Source organism: Pan troglodytes, chromosome 22 (genome assembly GCF_028858775.2).
Source record: "Pan troglodytes isolate AG18354 chromosome 22, NHGRI_mPanTro3-v2.0_pri, whole genome shotgun sequence".
NCBI lineage: Eukaryota > Metazoa > Chordata > Mammalia > Primates > Hominidae > Pan > Pan troglodytes.
In genome coordinates this window covers 19,465,111-19,484,856 of record NC_072420.2, presented here as the reverse complement: position 1 = coordinate 19,484,856, position 19,746 = coordinate 19,465,111, and the positions used below count along the sequence as shown (strand labels likewise).

General features: G+C 33.7%; 1 protein-coding gene across 4 annotated transcripts in view; it reads left to right on the top strand.

Moving 5' to 3' along the window:
* The window catches only part of TMPRSS15 (transmembrane serine protease 15), a 214,670-nt gene that overhangs the window by 72,231 nt on the left and 122,693 nt on the right, over positions 1–19,746 (top strand). For 2 of the 4 annotated variants that reach the window (XM_063803339.1, NM_001428064.1), the window contains 4 exons: positions 5,714–5,854; positions 8,379–8,554; positions 13,699–13,829; positions 14,082–14,149. In XM_063803339.1, the coding sequence (XP_063659409.1) occupies positions 8,410–8,554; positions 13,699–13,829; positions 14,082–14,149 (344 nt within the window). In that variant the 5' untranslated portion in view covers positions 5,714–5,854; positions 8,379–8,409. Of the gene's footprint in view, positions 1–5,712; positions 5,855–8,246; positions 8,555–13,698; positions 13,830–14,081; positions 14,150–19,746 lie in introns of those variants that run through there. The other 2 variants (XM_063803340.1, NM_001428063.1) reach the window with 2 other exon arrangements.

Sequence of the window (19,746 nt, the reverse complement as noted above, 5' to 3'; positions counted from 1 at the left end):
GTTCGTGTTTCTTCCCCGAAATACAGGTCTATTTTTGAAGACTGCCATGAATAGAGTTATTTCCTTCGGAAGAGTTAAGTGCTATGCGGTTCAGCATGTTCTGGTATAATGCCTTTTATTCAAAAGTTTCATAATCCACTTTATAGACAAAAGTAGATTAGGGAAATATGCTTGGTGAGAGTGACTTTCATATGGCAAGGTAAAAAACCACATGTGGAGTGGGAACAAAGGATGAAGGGAGAGGAAGCAAGAATTTGCATTAGCAAAGGGAAAGTAAATATGGTTTCACTGTAGTCAGACAAGAGGAGGATAAAAAGGAATTGCAAAGAGAATTAAAGGTCAGTGGGAGATATGAAGGAAAAGATCTTAAGAAACTGTTTTAAAAGATAGTCTCACATAGGTGATTTTTAGGTGAATATCTGAAACAAATCTCAGGGAAAAAAAGACTTTTTAATGAAAGAGACATAAATCATATACTTTCCTTTGGAAGGAACCATAAAAATCATGAAGTCATAAAATTTTAGAAAGGAAAGTGATTTTAAGATCAATAACTTTGTTCTCTAAAGTAGAAAACTGAAGCTCAAAAAAAAAAGTTTTAACAAAATGCCTAAGAATACCTAGTAAGTGTCAATCCTTATATATACAGCTGGGTCTTCTGTCAACATGTCTAGTGATATTTTTCACAACACACCATCCTTTTGAATGGCAAATACACTTTTTAGCAATTAAAATATTTCAAAAAGAATATTCTAGCATGTATCATACTTAAGGACTTCCTTTACGATTAACCTAGAAGTAGCAGAGGAATGTAACTTCTGTTTAATGGGATTGTAAACAACGCAAGAGATTATTATTAATTTAAAGCATTTTTAGTTTGTGAATTTTCAGTTTTCTTGTATCCTTCTGTAAAGTAGTAATCAGCTAAATACTAGATTTGGTAGTATTTTTAATAGTGTAGATAAAATAACTAATGATATTGTCCATGCATACAATCTTAGAGCCAGTGAGGTTTTATAACATCTATATTAATATTTAGGTATTATTCTGGCTGAATAAAGTCGATATATCCTTAAGTTGAATAAAATTGGCATAGTCTTTAGTTCTTTAGGTCAGAAGTTACATGGACTTTTGAATAAAATTTGAGTGGAGCTGAAGCTTAAAACCTCCTTCTCCAGAATATAATTCAATTTTATAAACTGGTTTCAAACCAGTCAAAAAATCACAAAAACTCATCAACAGGAAAACAAAAAACCAATAGAAAAATAAAGTTGAGGCATACACTCCATCCAATAACAAAAATAGTAGGGAATTCAACATGGCTCTTTTTTTTTTTCTATTATTCATCTACAAACTCTCCCCTCCCCATCATTTTGCTGAAAAGAAACTCAAAAAAGTTCTAATTTTCATTAATACTTTGCAGTCTGTAGAAAAACAGGAGACTGGTAAGCAGGCAACCTGAAATAAAGATAGGGAAAATATCTGAGGACTAGCAAACCCTAGGGATCAGTGACTGCTACAGGATCTCAGTGGAGATGGGAGGAGCTATTAGGAGTTTGTCAATTCTTAATGCTACTCATTATATTGTAGAGAATAGTATGTAGCACAGTGGCATCCCAGTGGCATCCCACACACATTCACAGATAGAATAAACCTCACATTAGTACAAAGGAACCTTTGTACAGGATATTTAACAAAATTGCAGAAAAGAGAAGGAAATATGGGCCATCAAAAGAAGGCTGTATACAGCCTCATGTGAATTTATACTCCTGCCTCAAAACCTTTCTCTAACCACTTAAATTGCAAAAAAAAATGCATATCCAGGTTAATTTCTTCAAAACTGTAGCTCATAATAATGTAAGGACATTAACCTACTCTATGGGAAAACAATGAAAAATAACACAGGTAGGACTACGACAAGCATGAACCAGATGGAAAGAAATAGTGTGGAAGACATGTGAATATACCTAAGAAGGAAAGATGGAAGGAAGAAAGGAAGGAAGGAAGGGAGGGAGGGAGGGAAGAAGGAAGGGAGGGAGGGAAGGGAGGGAGGGAGGGAAGGAAGGAAGGGGGGAAGGAGGGAGGGGGGAAGTGGGGAAGAGGGGGAGATTGTATAGAAAATATTTCCAAAAACTGATTTTGGAAGCAAACTCAATCAAAGAAAAATTTTCAACAGTACCATTTGTTACTTTTAAAACTTAATAAATGAGTTGAAGACAATAAGAACCCAGTAACAAAATCCAGAATTTGAATAAAATAGAAAGATTATAATTATGAAAATCAATTACAACAAAGCAACAGCATTACACAAATCTGTAAATTAGAGATGGCAGAGAACAGAAATACACAGTTGAACATTGCATATAATTGAAATGTATGAGGGAGATACAGATATAATGAAATAATTACAAGAAAAGTAGAGATATAGATAAATGACTAAGATAATTCATCTTAAGGAAAATTGGACCCTGACCCCATTATGAATTCTAGTAAATTGAACAACAACAACACAAAAAAAGATTTGAAGCTTTAATAAAGGATTTTTTTCCTGAGATGAAAGGGAAACTGAAAAAGGTACATCACATTCTAAGAAAGATTAATTCAGAATAATCAATGCCAATTTACTCTCTTTTGAACTTCAAGTATGAAAACATAATTCTGTAAGCATTCAGGCAGATATAAAACATGTCACATACAAAAGTAAGAAAAAGGGTTAGCATCATACATTGGCATAATTATGTTCAGTGGCAGAAAAAAAAACACACTATTAAAAAAATCTTCAGAATTCCAAGAAAAAAAAACTTGTCACTTACCCATGCATCAATATATTATCAGTCAAGTATAAAAGAAAGAGGAAGATTTCTCACATATGAATGAACTCATGGAATATGGAATCCATCAGCTCTTCTAAACACACTTTTTTTAAAAAACAACCTGACTGATGATGATACATCCTCAATTAAAATTGAATTGATTTTTACAACTATAACTCTTTTATTTTATAACAATAAAGGAGGACTAGTTCAATATTCAGTACCAGAGAATAGCACCAAATTTTTATATCCAGCCAAATTTTTCAAGGGTCAAAAAAATAAACAAAAATATCCAGTAAGCAAATCTCTTAGATTGCAGTACTTAAGAATCCTCAATGATAAAGACATTTAATAATATTTAAAGGTCCACCTTCTCCTTTGTGCCTAGTTAAGATGTTTATTAAATAGTCCTCAGACTGTGTGTGAATAAAGATGACCACCCCTTTGAAAACCTAAAATACAAAGAATTTGCCAATTAGATCTCAGAATAACATGTTAAAATTATATAGGAAGTCAAAGAAATAATTACCAGTCTTGGAGAAAAGCAAATGTGTATTTCTTAAGCTCATATCAACTTGGAACCATCAATCCTAGGAGTGTTCATTGACTATGGCACTGGTATTTTTGGAGAAAAAAGAAGTCTCTGAAATGTCCAGAAGTATTTTTGATGAAGAATACATATTTTCTTATTTTATATTAGTTTCTAAAAATGTAACTGTATTAGAGATATTTATCTGATTACAACCCAGCCACACAAAATTATTTAAAGGTGAAAGCTGTTTGGGTTTTCTCATCTTGTGTTGAACAGTGAATGAAATTTCACAGAAGTGTTCATGGCTTTAATCTTTAGGAACTCTGCAATTTCTACTGCTACTTCATACAGTCAGAGTATAAAACCACATATTTGTGAACAAATGAACACTATATGTTGTGCACATGGTCTGTTTGCTTCTATAACATTATCAAGAGCTTATCAGACTCTTAATTTTCTTCTCTGTTCTATTCTTACCCTTTTATTTGCCCTAGGCAAAAATAATTATAATCCACCTTTAGGAGTCTCAAAAACTAAAGCATTGGCTACACCCACTCCATACCCAACTATCCTCAAGTCTCTTTCTACTTCATTATTCACCTAACCAGAATATGTCATTCCCATTACCAAAATGGTACACAACAATTTACTCACTGAAATTTTCTTTAAGTTAGTGATCTTCCCTATCTAGAGCTGTATATTCTCTTTATTTGCCATCCCAAATATGTATTCATTTGTTTCCACTTCACATAAAGCGTTTTATCTTATATGGTTAAATGTCTCAAGTATATGTTTAAAATAATTATCTTATTCTCCTATGGGCATTCAGTGACTTGGCTAATGGGGACATTTTTGTAACTTCTACACTTTTCACAATAGAAAAGCTCCTTCAAGACCAGCCTGGACAACGAAGTGAGACCTCATCTCTACAAAAAGAAAAAAGCGGGGGAAGAGAAAATTATCTGGGCATGATGGCACACATCTTTAGCCCCATATACTCAGGAGGCTGAGGTGGGAGGATTGCTTGAGCCCAGGAAGCAGAGTTGGTAGTAAACCAAGATCATGTCACTGCACTCCACCCTGGGTGACAGAATGAGACTGTCTCAAAAAAAAAAAAAAAAAAAAAAAAAGAAAAGAAAAAAGAAAAAGAAAGTTTAGTGCATAAAGTTTCTTTCAATTTTAATAATTATTTGGTAAGATGAAAATTATTAATAATACCACAGAGACTTCAATCTTATGTCTCCCCTTTAACTTTTGATCTATTTTTTTAAAAATGCAGAATATTAACTCACATGTCCTAATCCTCTAACTGTGTCAAAGTTTATGTGGTTCATTAATGTATTTCAAATATTTTAACAGAAGTAATGCAATACAAATACACCTTGTTGTTCTATTTCTATATTAACCAACCCCTTTTCTGCTCAGAAGTAACCATCATACGGATTTTCTATTTATCGTTTTCGGGTACACTCTTATCCACAGAATTGCATCACTAAACAAATGATTTTCTTTTCTACTTTAGGCTGTGCAACATCACATATAACCCTCTAAACTTGTTTCTTTGCATATAATTTTGTTTTATTATTTCTAGTTTAGTACATACAACTTTAGTTCATGTACTTTAAACTTGTGTATAACATTTTATTCTATAAAAATAATACACTTCACTTTTTCATTTTCCTATTGATGAACATTTAAGTTTTCCCTATATTTTGTAGGGCTTAAAATTTTATTATAATTGTATTATAATGAATATTATCTCATTGTCTACTTGTCCCAGATTTAACTGGAAAGGGAATTTAGAGGTCAGATTGTATGTGTGCATTTAGTTTTTCTAGATATTAACCAAATTGCTATTCAACTTGATTATTTGAATCTTCACTCAGACAAGCAATGAATGACACTGCTAAGTATTGCTAAGGCTTTTAATTTTTGCTTATATGTCTAAGGTCAGTTTTTTATTTTAATTAGAATTCCATAACTACTACTAACATTGACCACCTATAGACATTTGTGTGCTCCTGTTTTCTTTCTTTTTTGTTTGGTTTTGCCCTTTTTGTCAATTGCCTGCTACTTGTCTTTTATCTGTTAGTCAATAGAAAATCTCTTTAATTTCTGAAGAGTGTTTTTTATTTGTAAGCCATAGCAGCTATTGTAAGGATTCTATACTCACAGGCCCTCTCATTCATCTCTGCACACTGAAGTCAGCTTCCCTGGATGCTCTACTCACCCAGAGTAACTCGAAGTGCCAGACTTGACGTCCCAGAAGCTAACCTCAACCAATGAGCATGGCTTTTTGGCAAATGAATATTCCACTCTATTTCCCCCTAAGTGGGATAGCTCTGACACGTGTTCCCACTGTCTCACACAGGTCCCAAGCAGACTTATGTTCCAGATGCCTACGATGGTAACTGGCTTGATCACACCCAGTCTTCACTGGCTTTATCACCCTCCATCTCTTCACTTCCCAGCCCTTCTCATGGAGGTTTCCTGGACTGCCTTTAAAATAAATGTAAGTACCTCATACCAAAATTTTTGCCTCAGTTCAATTCTGTCATAGCTGAATGAAAACATATGCAGTTTGAAAAAAATTGTAAAGAAAAAAACACAAGTCTGTGGCTTAGGGTTTTATTTTTTAGATAAACTTTGTTTTAAAAAAAGAAAAGTCAATGTTACTATTGGCTAAATTTATCAATGTTCTTCATGATTTTTCCTTTTATTTTTGAATCCTTTTCTAAAAATTCCTTCAATACCTTATCATTAGAAAGACATTCTTCTATATTTTCTTCTAAAATTTTTCCGTGCTTTTTATATATGCTTAATCCACCTGGAATTTTTGTCTCTTCACAGTGTGAGATGAAGATCTAAAGTCCTTCATGTGAAGATGGAGAACAAATCAATGCAGCACTATGTATTGAAGAGCCACTCTTTTCTAACCTATTATTAATGCCCTATGTTTTTCACATATGAAGTTTCCATATGCAAATCACACTTATGGGCACTTAATTCCACTGAGACAGTTTTCTTTGCTGGGACTGATACAACACTCTCTTTATATTACAGCTTTGTAATGAGTTTTGTTACCTGATAGGGCAAGTCCTGTTTTATTTTAATAACTTTTCAAAAAATTTCAAGATATATGATTTGATTTTTCACATTCATCTGTTTGTTTAATTTCAGTCTGTCCTCCATAAATTATTGCCTTCTTTAAAAAAGCTATTCTTTCACTCATTTGCTTGATACTAAATATAATTATTTAAAACATTATTTGAGGAGAATTTGTGATCGAAAGTGAAAGTTTTATTTCTGAAACTAAATGCATTATTTTGGGCTTTCAATCTAATATTTTATCCATTAATCCATGGCTATGCTTGAAGCAGACATGTGAACTCACTGTCTTCTGCTTTCCTTCTATAAAGTCAAAAGAAATGTAACTTAAAGCTCTATATGACACTACTAAGTATTGCTAAGGCTTTTAATTTTTGCTTATATGTCTAAGGTCAGTTTTTTATTTTAATTAGAATTCCATAACTACATAGGGTTAGGGTTAGGGTTAGGGTTAGGGTTAGGGTTAGGGTTTGCTTCTGCACTAGTCATACAAAGAAAACAGTCATTGTGCTTTCACTTTGGCTTTCCAAATTCAAGAGGCACTTTTTGTAGGTTCCAATTTTATCAGAGGGTCTGGCCTATTATAATTGTCCCCTAGAATATAAATAAAATAAACTTCTCCCAAGTCCATAAGTGGTGTCTCTGATTTCATATATATATTTCATATATATATTTAAGTCAATTAGCTAAAAATATAAATATTTTCAATGACATACATTTGTTTACTCATAATTCTATTTTTGTCGCAAAAATTCTTGAGTTTGGGGGCAACATGCAATTCTCTTCTTTCATGGGTAAAGAAGAAGAAAAGCAGCTACTGTTCATCTTAGCCCATTATAATATGCCACAATTTCAGTGTGTTAGGGGTTTCCAATCTAAAACTTTCTTACCTCCTGCCAGTTTTATTTACCAGAATAAAAGTCACATTGGTTTACTTCAGAATAGATTCGGTTTTATTTAGTTTTAATTTTTGTGTTTTAAAGTTCCTGAACTCATCATTATTCATGGTGTGAATAATCCCAATGCTAAACTGTAATTTGATTATCAGAAAATGACTTTGATTTTTCCATAAAGCATATATCTACAACTATAACTATGATTATCTTAACCTGTTCTCTTGTTCTAATTGGCATATTTAAAGAAATAAAGTCCAGGGCAAGTGAGCAATGTCTTCCCCACCCAGACTATTTTCTTAGAATAGAAACACATATTTTATTCCTCTTATGACAGGTACTCCCATTCATTAATAACTGCACAAGGCCATAAAGAGTAGCCATATAATGCCTTGTTTAAGTGTACTTTCCCTTATGTAATACTGCCTTACTTTGCATAACTTCACATGGGTGACATAACAAAGTTGGCAACACTTTTGATTGTTTCCATAAGGAATATATGTATATGTATATGTACACAGAGAGAGGATATATATGTTAGGCTTTATATACATCTGCACCTAAAAGTTATTTTTAGAAGGTCTATATCAACATATAAGAGAAGCGTCTTAAGAATCATCTGAGTCAGAGGGTAGAAGGTTGATCTGTTAGGAACTCTCTCTATGAATATCAGATGCATGTGCCTAGTGACTAATTTGTCTGTCATGAATTTCACATTTTTCTTAATAGTTCTCAAAATGATAAAATGTCTTTTGTTTACAACATGAATTTAATTTGATTCACCTTGGCAAATGGCCTGTTCAGGTAGTTAACATTTACAACTCTAGGCATCTTTACTCATTTATATCTTCTTAAAGATTAACTACCCTTTTAATGATACTTAATGTATAGAGACATAATTTTGCCAAAGAGACATACACAACTCACTTACACTGACTGGTATGCATGTAGACAGGTGGTTGTTGCTTTACACATCTTTAAAAATTTGAGAGATTTTACTCTTCAGTTGGTAGAATTATTTATATTCTCTTTCAGTTCTTAAATTAGCAAGCCTTCAAAACCAAAAATGGGGTCAAAAAGAAGCGTATCTTCTAGGCATCATTCTCTCAGCTCCTATGAAATCATGTTTGCAGCTCTCTTTGCCATATTGGTAGTGCTCTGTGCTGGATTAATTGCAGTATCCTGCCTGACAATCAAGGAATCCCAACGAGGTAAGTCACATGGAGTTGGCTCGTGAAGGTGCTCTCAACTGAATGTACACACTTGAGTGTCAGTAATTCTGTAAGTCTATTTTATTCATTGCTAACTAAATGCATTATTTTGGGTTTTCAATCTAATATTTCAAATTAATCTTCATGACAAAATATTTATGTTGCCTTCATGTACTTCTCTGTAGTTCCCTTCAGAGAATATTAGGAAAATTAATTGGTATGTAATTTGAAACTTAATGCAGAATTTAAGCATGAGACTGAGTAGTTTTTAAAATAAATAATGTTAAATAAGTATCTTGGTTTCAACATATAATCAAGTAGATTTCATGGCCCCTGATTTTGTGTTGATATAATTTAAATCACAAACATATTAATGTTGTTGAATATATAAGTAGATAAACATGCAAAGTTAACAGAAAATATTGTTTATTTCTATCTTCATTTTCTTATCAGTCTAACCATTTTAATTCTACTAGTATAAAATAACTTGGATATAAATGTAGACTTAAAAAGGTCACAAACTGAGTAGCAACTTTGATAAACAGAAAAAGCATAAGAAATGATAAATCTTATTTAGAGCTAACTTTGTACCAACAGCTTTTAAAATACCTTCAAATGTATTGTGTAGCTACAACATATGAAAGCTTATTGGTATGCTCGTTTTACAGATGAGGGATCTGAGACAGAGACTAGAAGTAACTTGCTTAAGTTCACATTATTAGTGGGCAGCAGAAGTAAGATTCCAAACTAGACTATCCAGCTCTAGAACTTATAGTCCATCTTACCACTTATTCATTTATAGGGTAAATTTTAAAAATTGAAAGCATAGCAATAACCTACGTATTAACAGTTTATTTTTTCTTAAACAATTTTTTACATTTTTAAAATGATGAACTTTATATATATATGTGCATATAAATTCTCTCTCTTTTTTTTTTTTTTTTTTTTTTTGAGATAGAGTCTCGCTCTGTCGCCAGGCTGGAGTGCAGTGGCGCGATCTCGGCTCACTGCAACCTCCACTTCCTGGGTTCAAGTGATTCTCCTGCCTCAGCCTTGCTAGTAGCTGGGACTACAGGTGCGCGCCATCATGCCCAGCTAATTTTTGTATTTTTAGTAGCGGTGGGGTTTCACCATGTTGGCCAGGATGGTCTCAGTCTCTTGACCTCGGATCTGCCCACCTCGGCCTCCCCAAATGCTGGGATTACAGGCATGAGCCACCGTATCTTTCCATTGTGAGTGATTTTAGTTTTACCTATTAAATTCACAATTGTTGGGTTAGCTATTTTATTCTAGTAAATAAGTAAGTTTAAATTAGAATGTAATGCACATGCCATAGTTTTATTAAATAATTTTAGTATAATTCCTGGTCTATTTAAAAACTATTGACATACACACGGGCTATATTTTAAAGGGGAAAAAGTGTGGATATTTTATAAAATTATACAAAGTACTAAAAGATAATACAGATTGAATTAAACTTTTAGAAAAATGGCTGTTTTGGTCTTATTTAATTGCTGTGAATAACTTGAAGGATCTATAAGCATTTGAAAGTCCATTGGAATCCCTGTTGTTCAATAAACATACAAAGGTTAGTTATTTTACAAGTGAAAGAGAAAATAAATATTTATAAGTGATAATACTGTTTAACAGTGAACAGCTAAATATAAAAAGGGATTCGAGTTAATGCTTTACCAATACATCGGAGATCATAACGCATACTGCTATTTTTTTCTTTTTAAACTATTATTTTAGATTCAGGGGGCACATGTGCAGGCTTGTTACCTGCGTATATTGCATATATTGAGGTTTGGGGTATGAATGATCCCATCACCCAGGTACTGAGCATAGTACCCAGAAGTTAGTTTGTCAACCCTTGCCCCTCTCCCACTTTCCCCTTCTGGTAGTCCCCAGTGTCTATTGTTGCCATCTTTATGTCCACGAGTGCCTGCTGTTTAGCTCCCACTTATGCTTGAGAACATGTGGTATTTGTTTTTTCTGTTCCTGCATTAATTTGCTTAGGATAATGGCCTCTAGCTGCATCCATATTGCTGCAAAGGACATGAGTTCATTCTTTTTTATGGCTGCATCTTATTCCACAATGTATATGTACCACATTTTCTTTATCCAGTACACCGTTGATGGGCACCTAGGTTGAGTCCATAACTTTGCTATTGTAAACTGTGCTGTGATGAACATATGAGTGCATGTGTCTGTTTGGTAGAATGACTTATTTTCTTTTTGATGTATACCCAGTAATGGGATTGCTGGGTCAAATGGTATTTCTGTTTTAGGTTCTTTGAGAAATAGCCAAACTGCTTTGCACAGTAGCTGAACTAATTTACATTTCTATCAACGGTGTATAAATATTCCTGTTTCTCTGCAGCCTTGTCAACATCTGTTGTTTTTCGATTCTTTGGTAATAGCCATTCCGACCAGCGTGAGATGGTATCTCATTGTGGTTTTGATTTACATTTCTCTGGTGATTAGTGGTGATGAGTATTTTTTAAAATATTTGTTAGCCACTTGTATGTCTTTTTTTGACAAGTGCTTGTTCATGTTTTTTGCCCAGTTTTTAATGGATTTATTTGTTTTTTGTTTGTGCAATTATTTAAGATCCTTATAGATTCGGGATATTAGACCTTGTCAGATGCATCATTTGCAAGTATTTCCTCCCATTCCATAGGTTGTATGTTTACTTTCTTGATAGTTTATTTTGCAGTGCAGAAGATCTTTAGTTTAATTAGGCCCCACTTGCCAATTTTTGGTTTCGTTGCAACTGCTTTTGAGGATTTAGTCCTAAATTCTCTGCCAAGCATAATTTCCAGAATGATGTTTTCCTTTTTTCCTCTAGGATTGTTATAGTTTGAGGTCTTAATTTAAATCTTTAATTTATCTTGCGTTAATTTTTGTATATGGCGAAAGGTAGGGATCCAGTTTCATTCTTCTGCATATGGCTAGCCAGATATACCAGCACTGTTTATTAACTAGCAAGTCCTTTCCTCATTGTTTATTTTTGTCAACTTTGTTAAAGATTAGATGGCTGTAGATGTGTAGCTTTACTTTACTGTGGGTTCTCTATTCTGTTCCATTGGACTATGTGTCTGTATTTGTACTACTACCATGCTGTTTTAGTTACTATAGCTTTATAATATAGCATGAAGTTGTGTAATGTGATGCCTCTGACTATGTTCTTTTAGCTTAGGATTGCTTTGACTATTCTGGCTCTTTCCTAGTTCCATATGAATTTTTGAATCTTTTTTTATGATTTTATGAAAAATGAGTTTGATAGTTTAATAGGAATAGCATTGAATCTGTATGTTGCTTTGGGCAGTATGGCCATTTTAACAACATTGATTCTTCCAATCCATTAGCATGGAATTATTTCCATTTGTTTGTGTTATCTGATTTTTATAGCACTGTTTTGTAGTTATCCTTGTAGGTCTCTTTTATATCCTTGGTGAGAGATATTCCTAAGTATTTTATCTTTTGTATGGCTATTGACAATGGGATTAAATTCTTGATTTGGCTCTCAGCTTGAATGTATTTAGCGTATAGAAATGCAACTGACATTGTACATTTATTTTGTATCCTGAAACTTTGCTGAAGTCATTTATCAGTTTCAGGAGCCTTTTTGCAGAGTCTTTAGGGCTTTCAAAGCACATACTACTTTTAACATTTTTTATACTTTTTTTGACTTCACTTTAGACTTATTAAAAGTTGCAAAAATTGTACAGAGTTCTCATATAACCCAGCTTCCTTGGATGTTAATATTTCGTTTATCCACAGTACAATTGTCACAATCAAAAAATTAACATTTCTACAGTATCGTTAACTGAACCACATACTTTATTCAAATTTCACCAGTTTTTCCACTAATGCCCTTTACCAGCTTAAGATCCAATGCAGATTCCTATATAAGATTTAGTTATTACGCTTCCTTAGTCTCCTTTAATCTGTTGTAGTTCCTCAGTCCTTCTTTGTATTCTACATTTAAACATGCAAACTTCAATGTAATTTTGAGTATTTAAAATACAAATGAAATAGTATAAATAATATGTTACATCAATTATGCAATTAAAGCTATTTAGACTATATGCACACATACTGCCTGAATTATTATTTCTAATTATCCTCTTAATGGGATAGTTTGGTGTCAATTATTATATAGAGATCCTGGGTTGTAGAGTCAGTCATTTCAATGACCAAATTCCAGATCTGTTGCTTAAGACCTTTACTATCTTGAGAAATTTTCTTAATCATTCTAAACTCCAATTACCCTATCTCAGAAAAGAAGAAACTACGTCTTCTCACACCAGATTATTGTGAGAATTATATGTCATTATTATTATATTTACTAATGAGTTCATTATTGTGAGTTTCAGTTGAAGCAATTCATTTGAAACATAAATCAGTGTCAATGAAAATATGCTGATAAAGGGATTATGTAGGACTTAATGACACATTTTATTATCCATGTTTATATTTAATTCGTTAACCTTCTTTTTTTACATTTTTTTTCCTAGTGAGGTTATCTATTTTCTACAGCATTCTAAATAACGTCTTCAACAAAGACAGTCACCAGCTAATGGCACAAGGTCATGCATGCCATTTTTATAATTATTAGAATGAAAGAAGTAGCCTCAAAGTCATGTTTCAAAGTAACCAAAACACTGAAATCTTCACAGCAATTCATATGTCAAAACCCAGTGGTGTCCCTGGATGCTAGGTGTTCAAGAAGTATCTGAAAGCAACTACAAAACTTTTAATGGTTCACTTCTCACCATGTTTCCCTGAGTCACTTCCCATGATTGGTGGGAGTTCATCAGTCCGTGTATCTTCCAACAGGAATCTCAATAACAATAATAATGAAAACTTGGAAGCTTGGAGTGTGGGTTAGACTTCAAAGAAAAGAAAAAAAATATTGAAAGAATGGAAAAAAAGTTTAGTTTCCAATCTTTTAAAACAATCAGACAGCTGGGGAAAGAAAGCAGCTGATTTTGAAACATGAGACTACAAAGAAAAAGCAAGAACTACAGAGCTAACACATCAAGCGAGAGCTTTACTTCTATGTCTTAACAGATGTGCATATTTTCTCCTACTCATAATCCAAAATCTTAGTGTTTTTTCCTTATTAATTTATCTAGGTGCAACACTTGGACAAAGTCATGAAGCCAGAGGGACATTTAAAATAACATCCGGAGTTACATATAATCCTAATTTGCAAGACAAACTCTCAGTGGATTTCAAAGTTCTTGCTTTTGACCTTCAGCAAATGGTAGGAGACTGACAGCTGGTTTAAAATTTTATAACATAGTTTAACTACTTGCCGAAAACACCATTTTCTCAATGTGAAACAACTAGAGAATAAATGTAATATTCCCAAGATACTCAAATGTATGAGCCCCATTACTATGGAGAAAATTGCCCCAACTCTAAGCAGAACATAAAGATTGCTTTGTATAAATTTTTCAACAAAAGTTAAAATCTTAAATTTAGTATACTCATTCAATCTTTTGTATTTTTCTAGATAGATGAGATCTTTCTATCAAGCAATCTGAAGAATGAATATAAGAACTCAAGAGTTTTACAATTTGAGTGAGTATAGCTCAAAAATTTTCTACTGACGGAAAATTAGTGATTTTTTTGCTAATATTTGTAAAATAGCATCACTATATATAGGAAAAGAGGAATATTTAAATTTTTCAACATTTTTTGAGGATTAAGCAAAGTGGCACAGCATAAACTTTCATTTTAGTAGCAAATAATAATAACTTTTGATAATTGATCTTATGTTAATATGTTTCTCTCTACTGACAATAAAATCTTGCAGAGACACATGGAGAGGGTACAGATGCAGATATAGTATTTGACTTGCTATGAACATTTGGAAAAAGCTTGCTTATCATTTAATAAAATAATATTGTATCACCCTGCTTCATTTATACTATAAATACCTAGAGAGAAGGTACTTGTCCACTGTGTACCCAGAAGGCATAAGATTGCTTAAAGTAAAGTATGTGCTCAATAAACTAACGAATCTTAGATTAGTAATGTAATGATGTAATTCCACACTATGAATGTTTGAATCTGTAACATATGGAAATTATGGAAATTTTGTAAGAACTATTTTCTTATTTCTATTGTAAGATCTATTTTCTAAACTATTAGCTTTTGTATTTGTCACAAAAAAAAATTGACCTGTGTGTTGTTGTTGCTGTTGTATCATGAAGGAGAGTTTGACAATCTTGCTGACATCTCTCTGAACCTAAAGTTTTCTAAACTACAAACTACCAAAGGGCTTTTGGAATAGAGATACAAGTCAACTGGAAAGTTAAAAATACATATAATATAAAAGAAAGAAAAATGTAAATTTATAAAATTAAGTTAAAAATGAAAAAGACAAAGGGAGAGGATTCCAAGAAAAAAAAGTTAAAGACTGATCAAGACCTGGGGTAGCTGAAAAAGGGAAGAGAGCAAAGCCTTCACAATAATTCACATTTAAAAAGCACAGAAAGAAAGACAATATTCCAGAAGGTTAGGTAAAACAGAGATCCTATGACAAGCTGGCAAAAAGGAAACTCACTGGTTGAATCTCTATTTCAGGCCAAGCCTTTTGTGACTTAAGATAGATAGATAGATGATAGATAGATAGATAGATAGATAGATAGATAGATAGATGATAGACAGACGGATTTTTTTTTTTTTGGAGACAGAGTCTCATTCTGTCGCCCAGGCTGGAGTGCACTGGCGTGATCTCAGCTCACTGCAAGCTCCATCTCCCAGGTTCACGCCATTCTCCTGCCTCAGCCTCCCGAGTAGCTGAGACTACAGGTGCCTGCCACCACACCCGGCTAATTTTTTGTATTTTTAGTAGAGATGCTGTTTCACCATGTTAGCCAAGATCGTCTCGATCTCCTGACCTTGTGATCCGCCCACCTCGGCCTCCCAAAGTGCTGGGATTACAGGCATGAGCCACAGCACCCAGCTGTAAGATGTATTTTCTTATTCACTCCTCACCAAATGACTGTGAGGGAGATGCAATTATTCCGCCTTAAACAACTACGACACCGAGGCTTGGAAAAATAACTTGCCTCAAATCACACAGCTAGTAGGTGTTGGGGAATGTGTTTGAATGGAGTTTTGTTGTTCTGATTCAGCATGTGCTCTCCTTTCATATGAGAATGTTAGAGTAGCAGAGCCCACAGAATATAACAACTTCTAGGGAGGGTGGGTTTGCTTTTCACCATAGATGGGTGGGCTGAAGATGCAATGGAAAAGGAAACTTCTCTTTTTCTACAGAAATAAGAAGGATGACAGTAAACCTGGAACAGGAAGGAGAACAATGAAAGCCAAGATGAGCATGGAGAAAAACATCTAAGTAAGCTAGACTGATGGCAATATTCTTTAGTTACAGCTGGCCATCTTCCATACTCCTTTACCGTGAGAGTAAATAAGTCTTAGTTTTTAAGCAGCTGCTGCACTGCAGTTGAAGGTAGCTGAAAGCTCCAAGCCCACAATTTGAAATGAAAGCACAATGTACAAGCTCAATAGCAGAGGACAACAGCCTCCCTATGGGTTTTCAAGACACTGCGACCTATAAAACCTGAATATTAATTTTACTTTTATTCATGTATTATTTATTATATTCCAGGGCCTTAAAATTACATATTTTTTGTGCTTTTGTGCAGCTGACAGTCTGATAGAAATTATTACAGTTTTCTTGTCTACATTGTCCATTGATATTTAAGGTTTATGTCTTCAATTAGATAAATAATAAGGCATCATAATAACACTAAAAAAATTCAGATGTTTTACATTTTGCTCCCTAAAAATTAAATTATTTTTGAAAAGGTTAAGATACTTTAGCCCTATTTTTAAAAAGAAAAATGGCAAGTATATATGGACTGATGGTGTTCCTGGCATACCAATTCATTTAGCAAACTAAATACTCAGTACTAATCAGAAGATCACCACAAGCTTGTCAATTTGTTCTGTGTACCATTACTACCATGTATTTGTGTATGTCACCCAATGCTTTCCTCACTAGGGGTTTGTGAAGATTTAGATTATCAGCCTGTCGTGAATTATTAAAGTGTGGTTCAGAGAGGCTAGGTTACTTTTCCAATGTCAAGCTGCCATTAGTCTGTCTGTCTAAAACATTCATGCTGTCCTCTACTACTAATTTTTATATTAAAAAAGTACTCAAGACAGAGTGAAGCAATGAAAGTTAAGGCTAAAGAGTCACATATTCAGGAATTGTCCAAGCAGTGTTTGCTGTATGTTTCTCAGTGGCTACTCTCCCTCTGGGTGCCTTATTTTGTTCATTTGCTAAATGGCCATAGACCTTTTTCCATGCAAGCCCTGTGCTTGCACCTTTAGTTTTCCTTGTTCTCCACTCTGATTTTTAAACTTGTGTAGGTTAAAGTGTTTGTTAACTTTATGGGAAAACTGATGGGATAATCTATACTCAGACTAGGGTAAACAGTACCTAAGTTTACAATCTTTTTATTCTCTTATTTTTTTCCTTTTTAATGGTTATGCATGTGTTACTCTTCTATGAATTGACAATGCTAGTTGCTGGAGTTAGCATATAGAAAAATACTCAGAAAGTCAGAGTGGAATGAGTTAAACGAGTGGAGAAATAACCTTTATAAGAATCTGTCACTGGATTTAAAGGTGTACTGATCTATCCAGAAGTCTATAAGGGGCTTTTTTATCATTTAGATTGTAATACTGTTATAATTTAGTAGGAATGTGTTTTTTTTTTTCATAATGACCTCATTGTTGTTTTAGTAAAAACTGGAGGCAAGCTGAAAATGAGGTAGTCTACAGTATCTCTGTACAGTTTATATGGTTCATAGATACATCAAAAGTATCAAAAGTAAGTGTGTGTTTGTGTGTATGTGAGAGAAAGAGAGAGAGACAGAGTGAGAGAGAGAGAGAGAGAGACAGAGAGAGAGAGAATGCCATACATGAAGATTTAAACATCTATTTGGTTAGAATGAAAATTATCATTATTTACTTTTTCTTTACCTCTTCCTGAAAAATGACACATTATTTTTGTTTGTTTCATCTGAGGCTTTTAAAATCAGTTCTTCAAATGTGATATGATAGAAACAAAGTTACCCTGTAGTTTCTGTAATTTTAGAAAGCAGAATTTTCCTTATCTTCCCAAAATAATCTTCAGTTTATTCAGGGTTAATATCCCTAAAATTCTATGAGAGATAGAGCATGCTTTGAAATACAGCATAACTTAAAATCCCCCTATAGTGGAATAAAGATAAAGACGAAAATATAAAATATTGTTCTGTGCTTTGCACAAGGGGAGAGTAGAATCACTAAAAAGAGTACTTCAAAAAATAGGCAAAACATATATTAAAGAGATACTGGAAAACTGAAGCAAATATTTTTATCTCGTCAACATAGAGTTAAATAAATGTTCAGGTAGTCATCCATTCATTTGCTCGCTTATGTATTTAACATACATATAGGGCTTACTTAGAAACAGACATTTAACTAGGTTCTGAGAATACAGATATTAAGAGAAAGTCTTTTATTAAAGAGCTCATTCAACCACTATCATTAAGACATTTTAATTTGTATTGGTATATTTAGAACTGGTTTTCTCTCTCTGTGTTTTGATAGGCTATTTGGTTTTTAATTGCCTACTTACAAAGGGCACCTCTGGGTTAAGTGACTAATATATAACAGACATTAATAATAAATTAGGCATGAGTAATTTATGTGATGATTAAGGTATAAAATCTCTGCTGTGAGGAATTAAAAATATTGTTGGGGAGATATGACAGAGTCAAGAAATTTTTACTAACGTTATTAGGCATTACATGTCAGGTTGTATATACAGTTTGTGTGACAGTGCAAGAAAAAGTTTTTTCTTTTCTTGTGTAGTCTAGCCTTTGCTTGACTGCTTTGAGCTGGAATGCTCACAGACTAAAGAAAATTCATTCCAGTCCAACAAAAGAAAGAGATTCATACTGCTTAAATTTAATTTTCTCATATAATGTGACTAACAAAAATTAGGAATCTTTTTTCAATATTGCTGTGGACATCCTACAAACAGCCTATTAAATAATCATGATTATTAGTATATTTTGTTTATTATTTATAACTTTAGGTACTAGAACATGCTTTATTATTATCACCAAATTCTTTCTTTCTTTGATTTTCATCCACTGATCCTGCTTGTAGTTACTAGTTTTTTACAGAATAAATGTCTCTCCATCTTCATATCTCACTCCTTAAATACCTAAAGACTTTTTCTAGTGCTATCATACTAAATGCAGGTGTACTGCATGGCTCTGTCACCAAAACACACTCTGGCCTTCTGTTTCTCCTCCCCAACTCGACACAGCCTTCTACCTCAGTCCTGCCACATCATCTGTACACCCTCAAAACCATCCTGCTTTCTCTCTTTTATCTATGTTTTCGTTACTGGGTGATATGGCTCTGTGTCCCCATTCAAATCTCATCTCAAGTTGTAATCCCCACATGTTGAGGGAGGGACCTGGTGGGAGGTGATTGGAATGGGGGCAGTTTCTCCCATGCTGTTCTCATGATAGTGGATGAGTTCTCATGAGATCTGATGGTTTTATAAGTGGCAGTTTCCCCCACTCTCTCTCTTTCCTGCCACCTTGCGAAGAAAGTACTTGCTGCTTCTACACCTTCTGCCATGATTTTCAGTTTCCTGAGGCCTCCCCAGTCATGCAGAACTGTGAGTCAATTAAACTTCCTTCCTTTATAAATTACCCAGTTTTGAGTAGTATCTTTATAGCAGTGTGAAAAAAGACTAATTGGCACCAGGAATGGGGTACTGCGATAAAGATAACCGAAAATGTGGAAGTGACATTGGAACTAGGTAACAGGCAGAGGTTGGAATAGTTTGGAGAACTCAGAAGAAGACGGGAAGGAGTCTCCTCAGAGACTTGTTGAATGGATTTGACCAAAATGCTAAGAGTGATATGGATGATGAAGTCCAGGTTGAGGTGATCTCAGATGGAGATCAGGAACTTATTGGAAAAGGGACCAAAGGTTATTCTTACTATCCTTTAACAAAGAGATTGGCAGCATTTTGCCCCTGCCCTAGAGATCTGTGGAATTTTGAACTTGAGAGTGATGATTTAAGGTATCTGGCAGGAGAAATTTCTAAACAGCAAAACTTTCAACAGGTGACA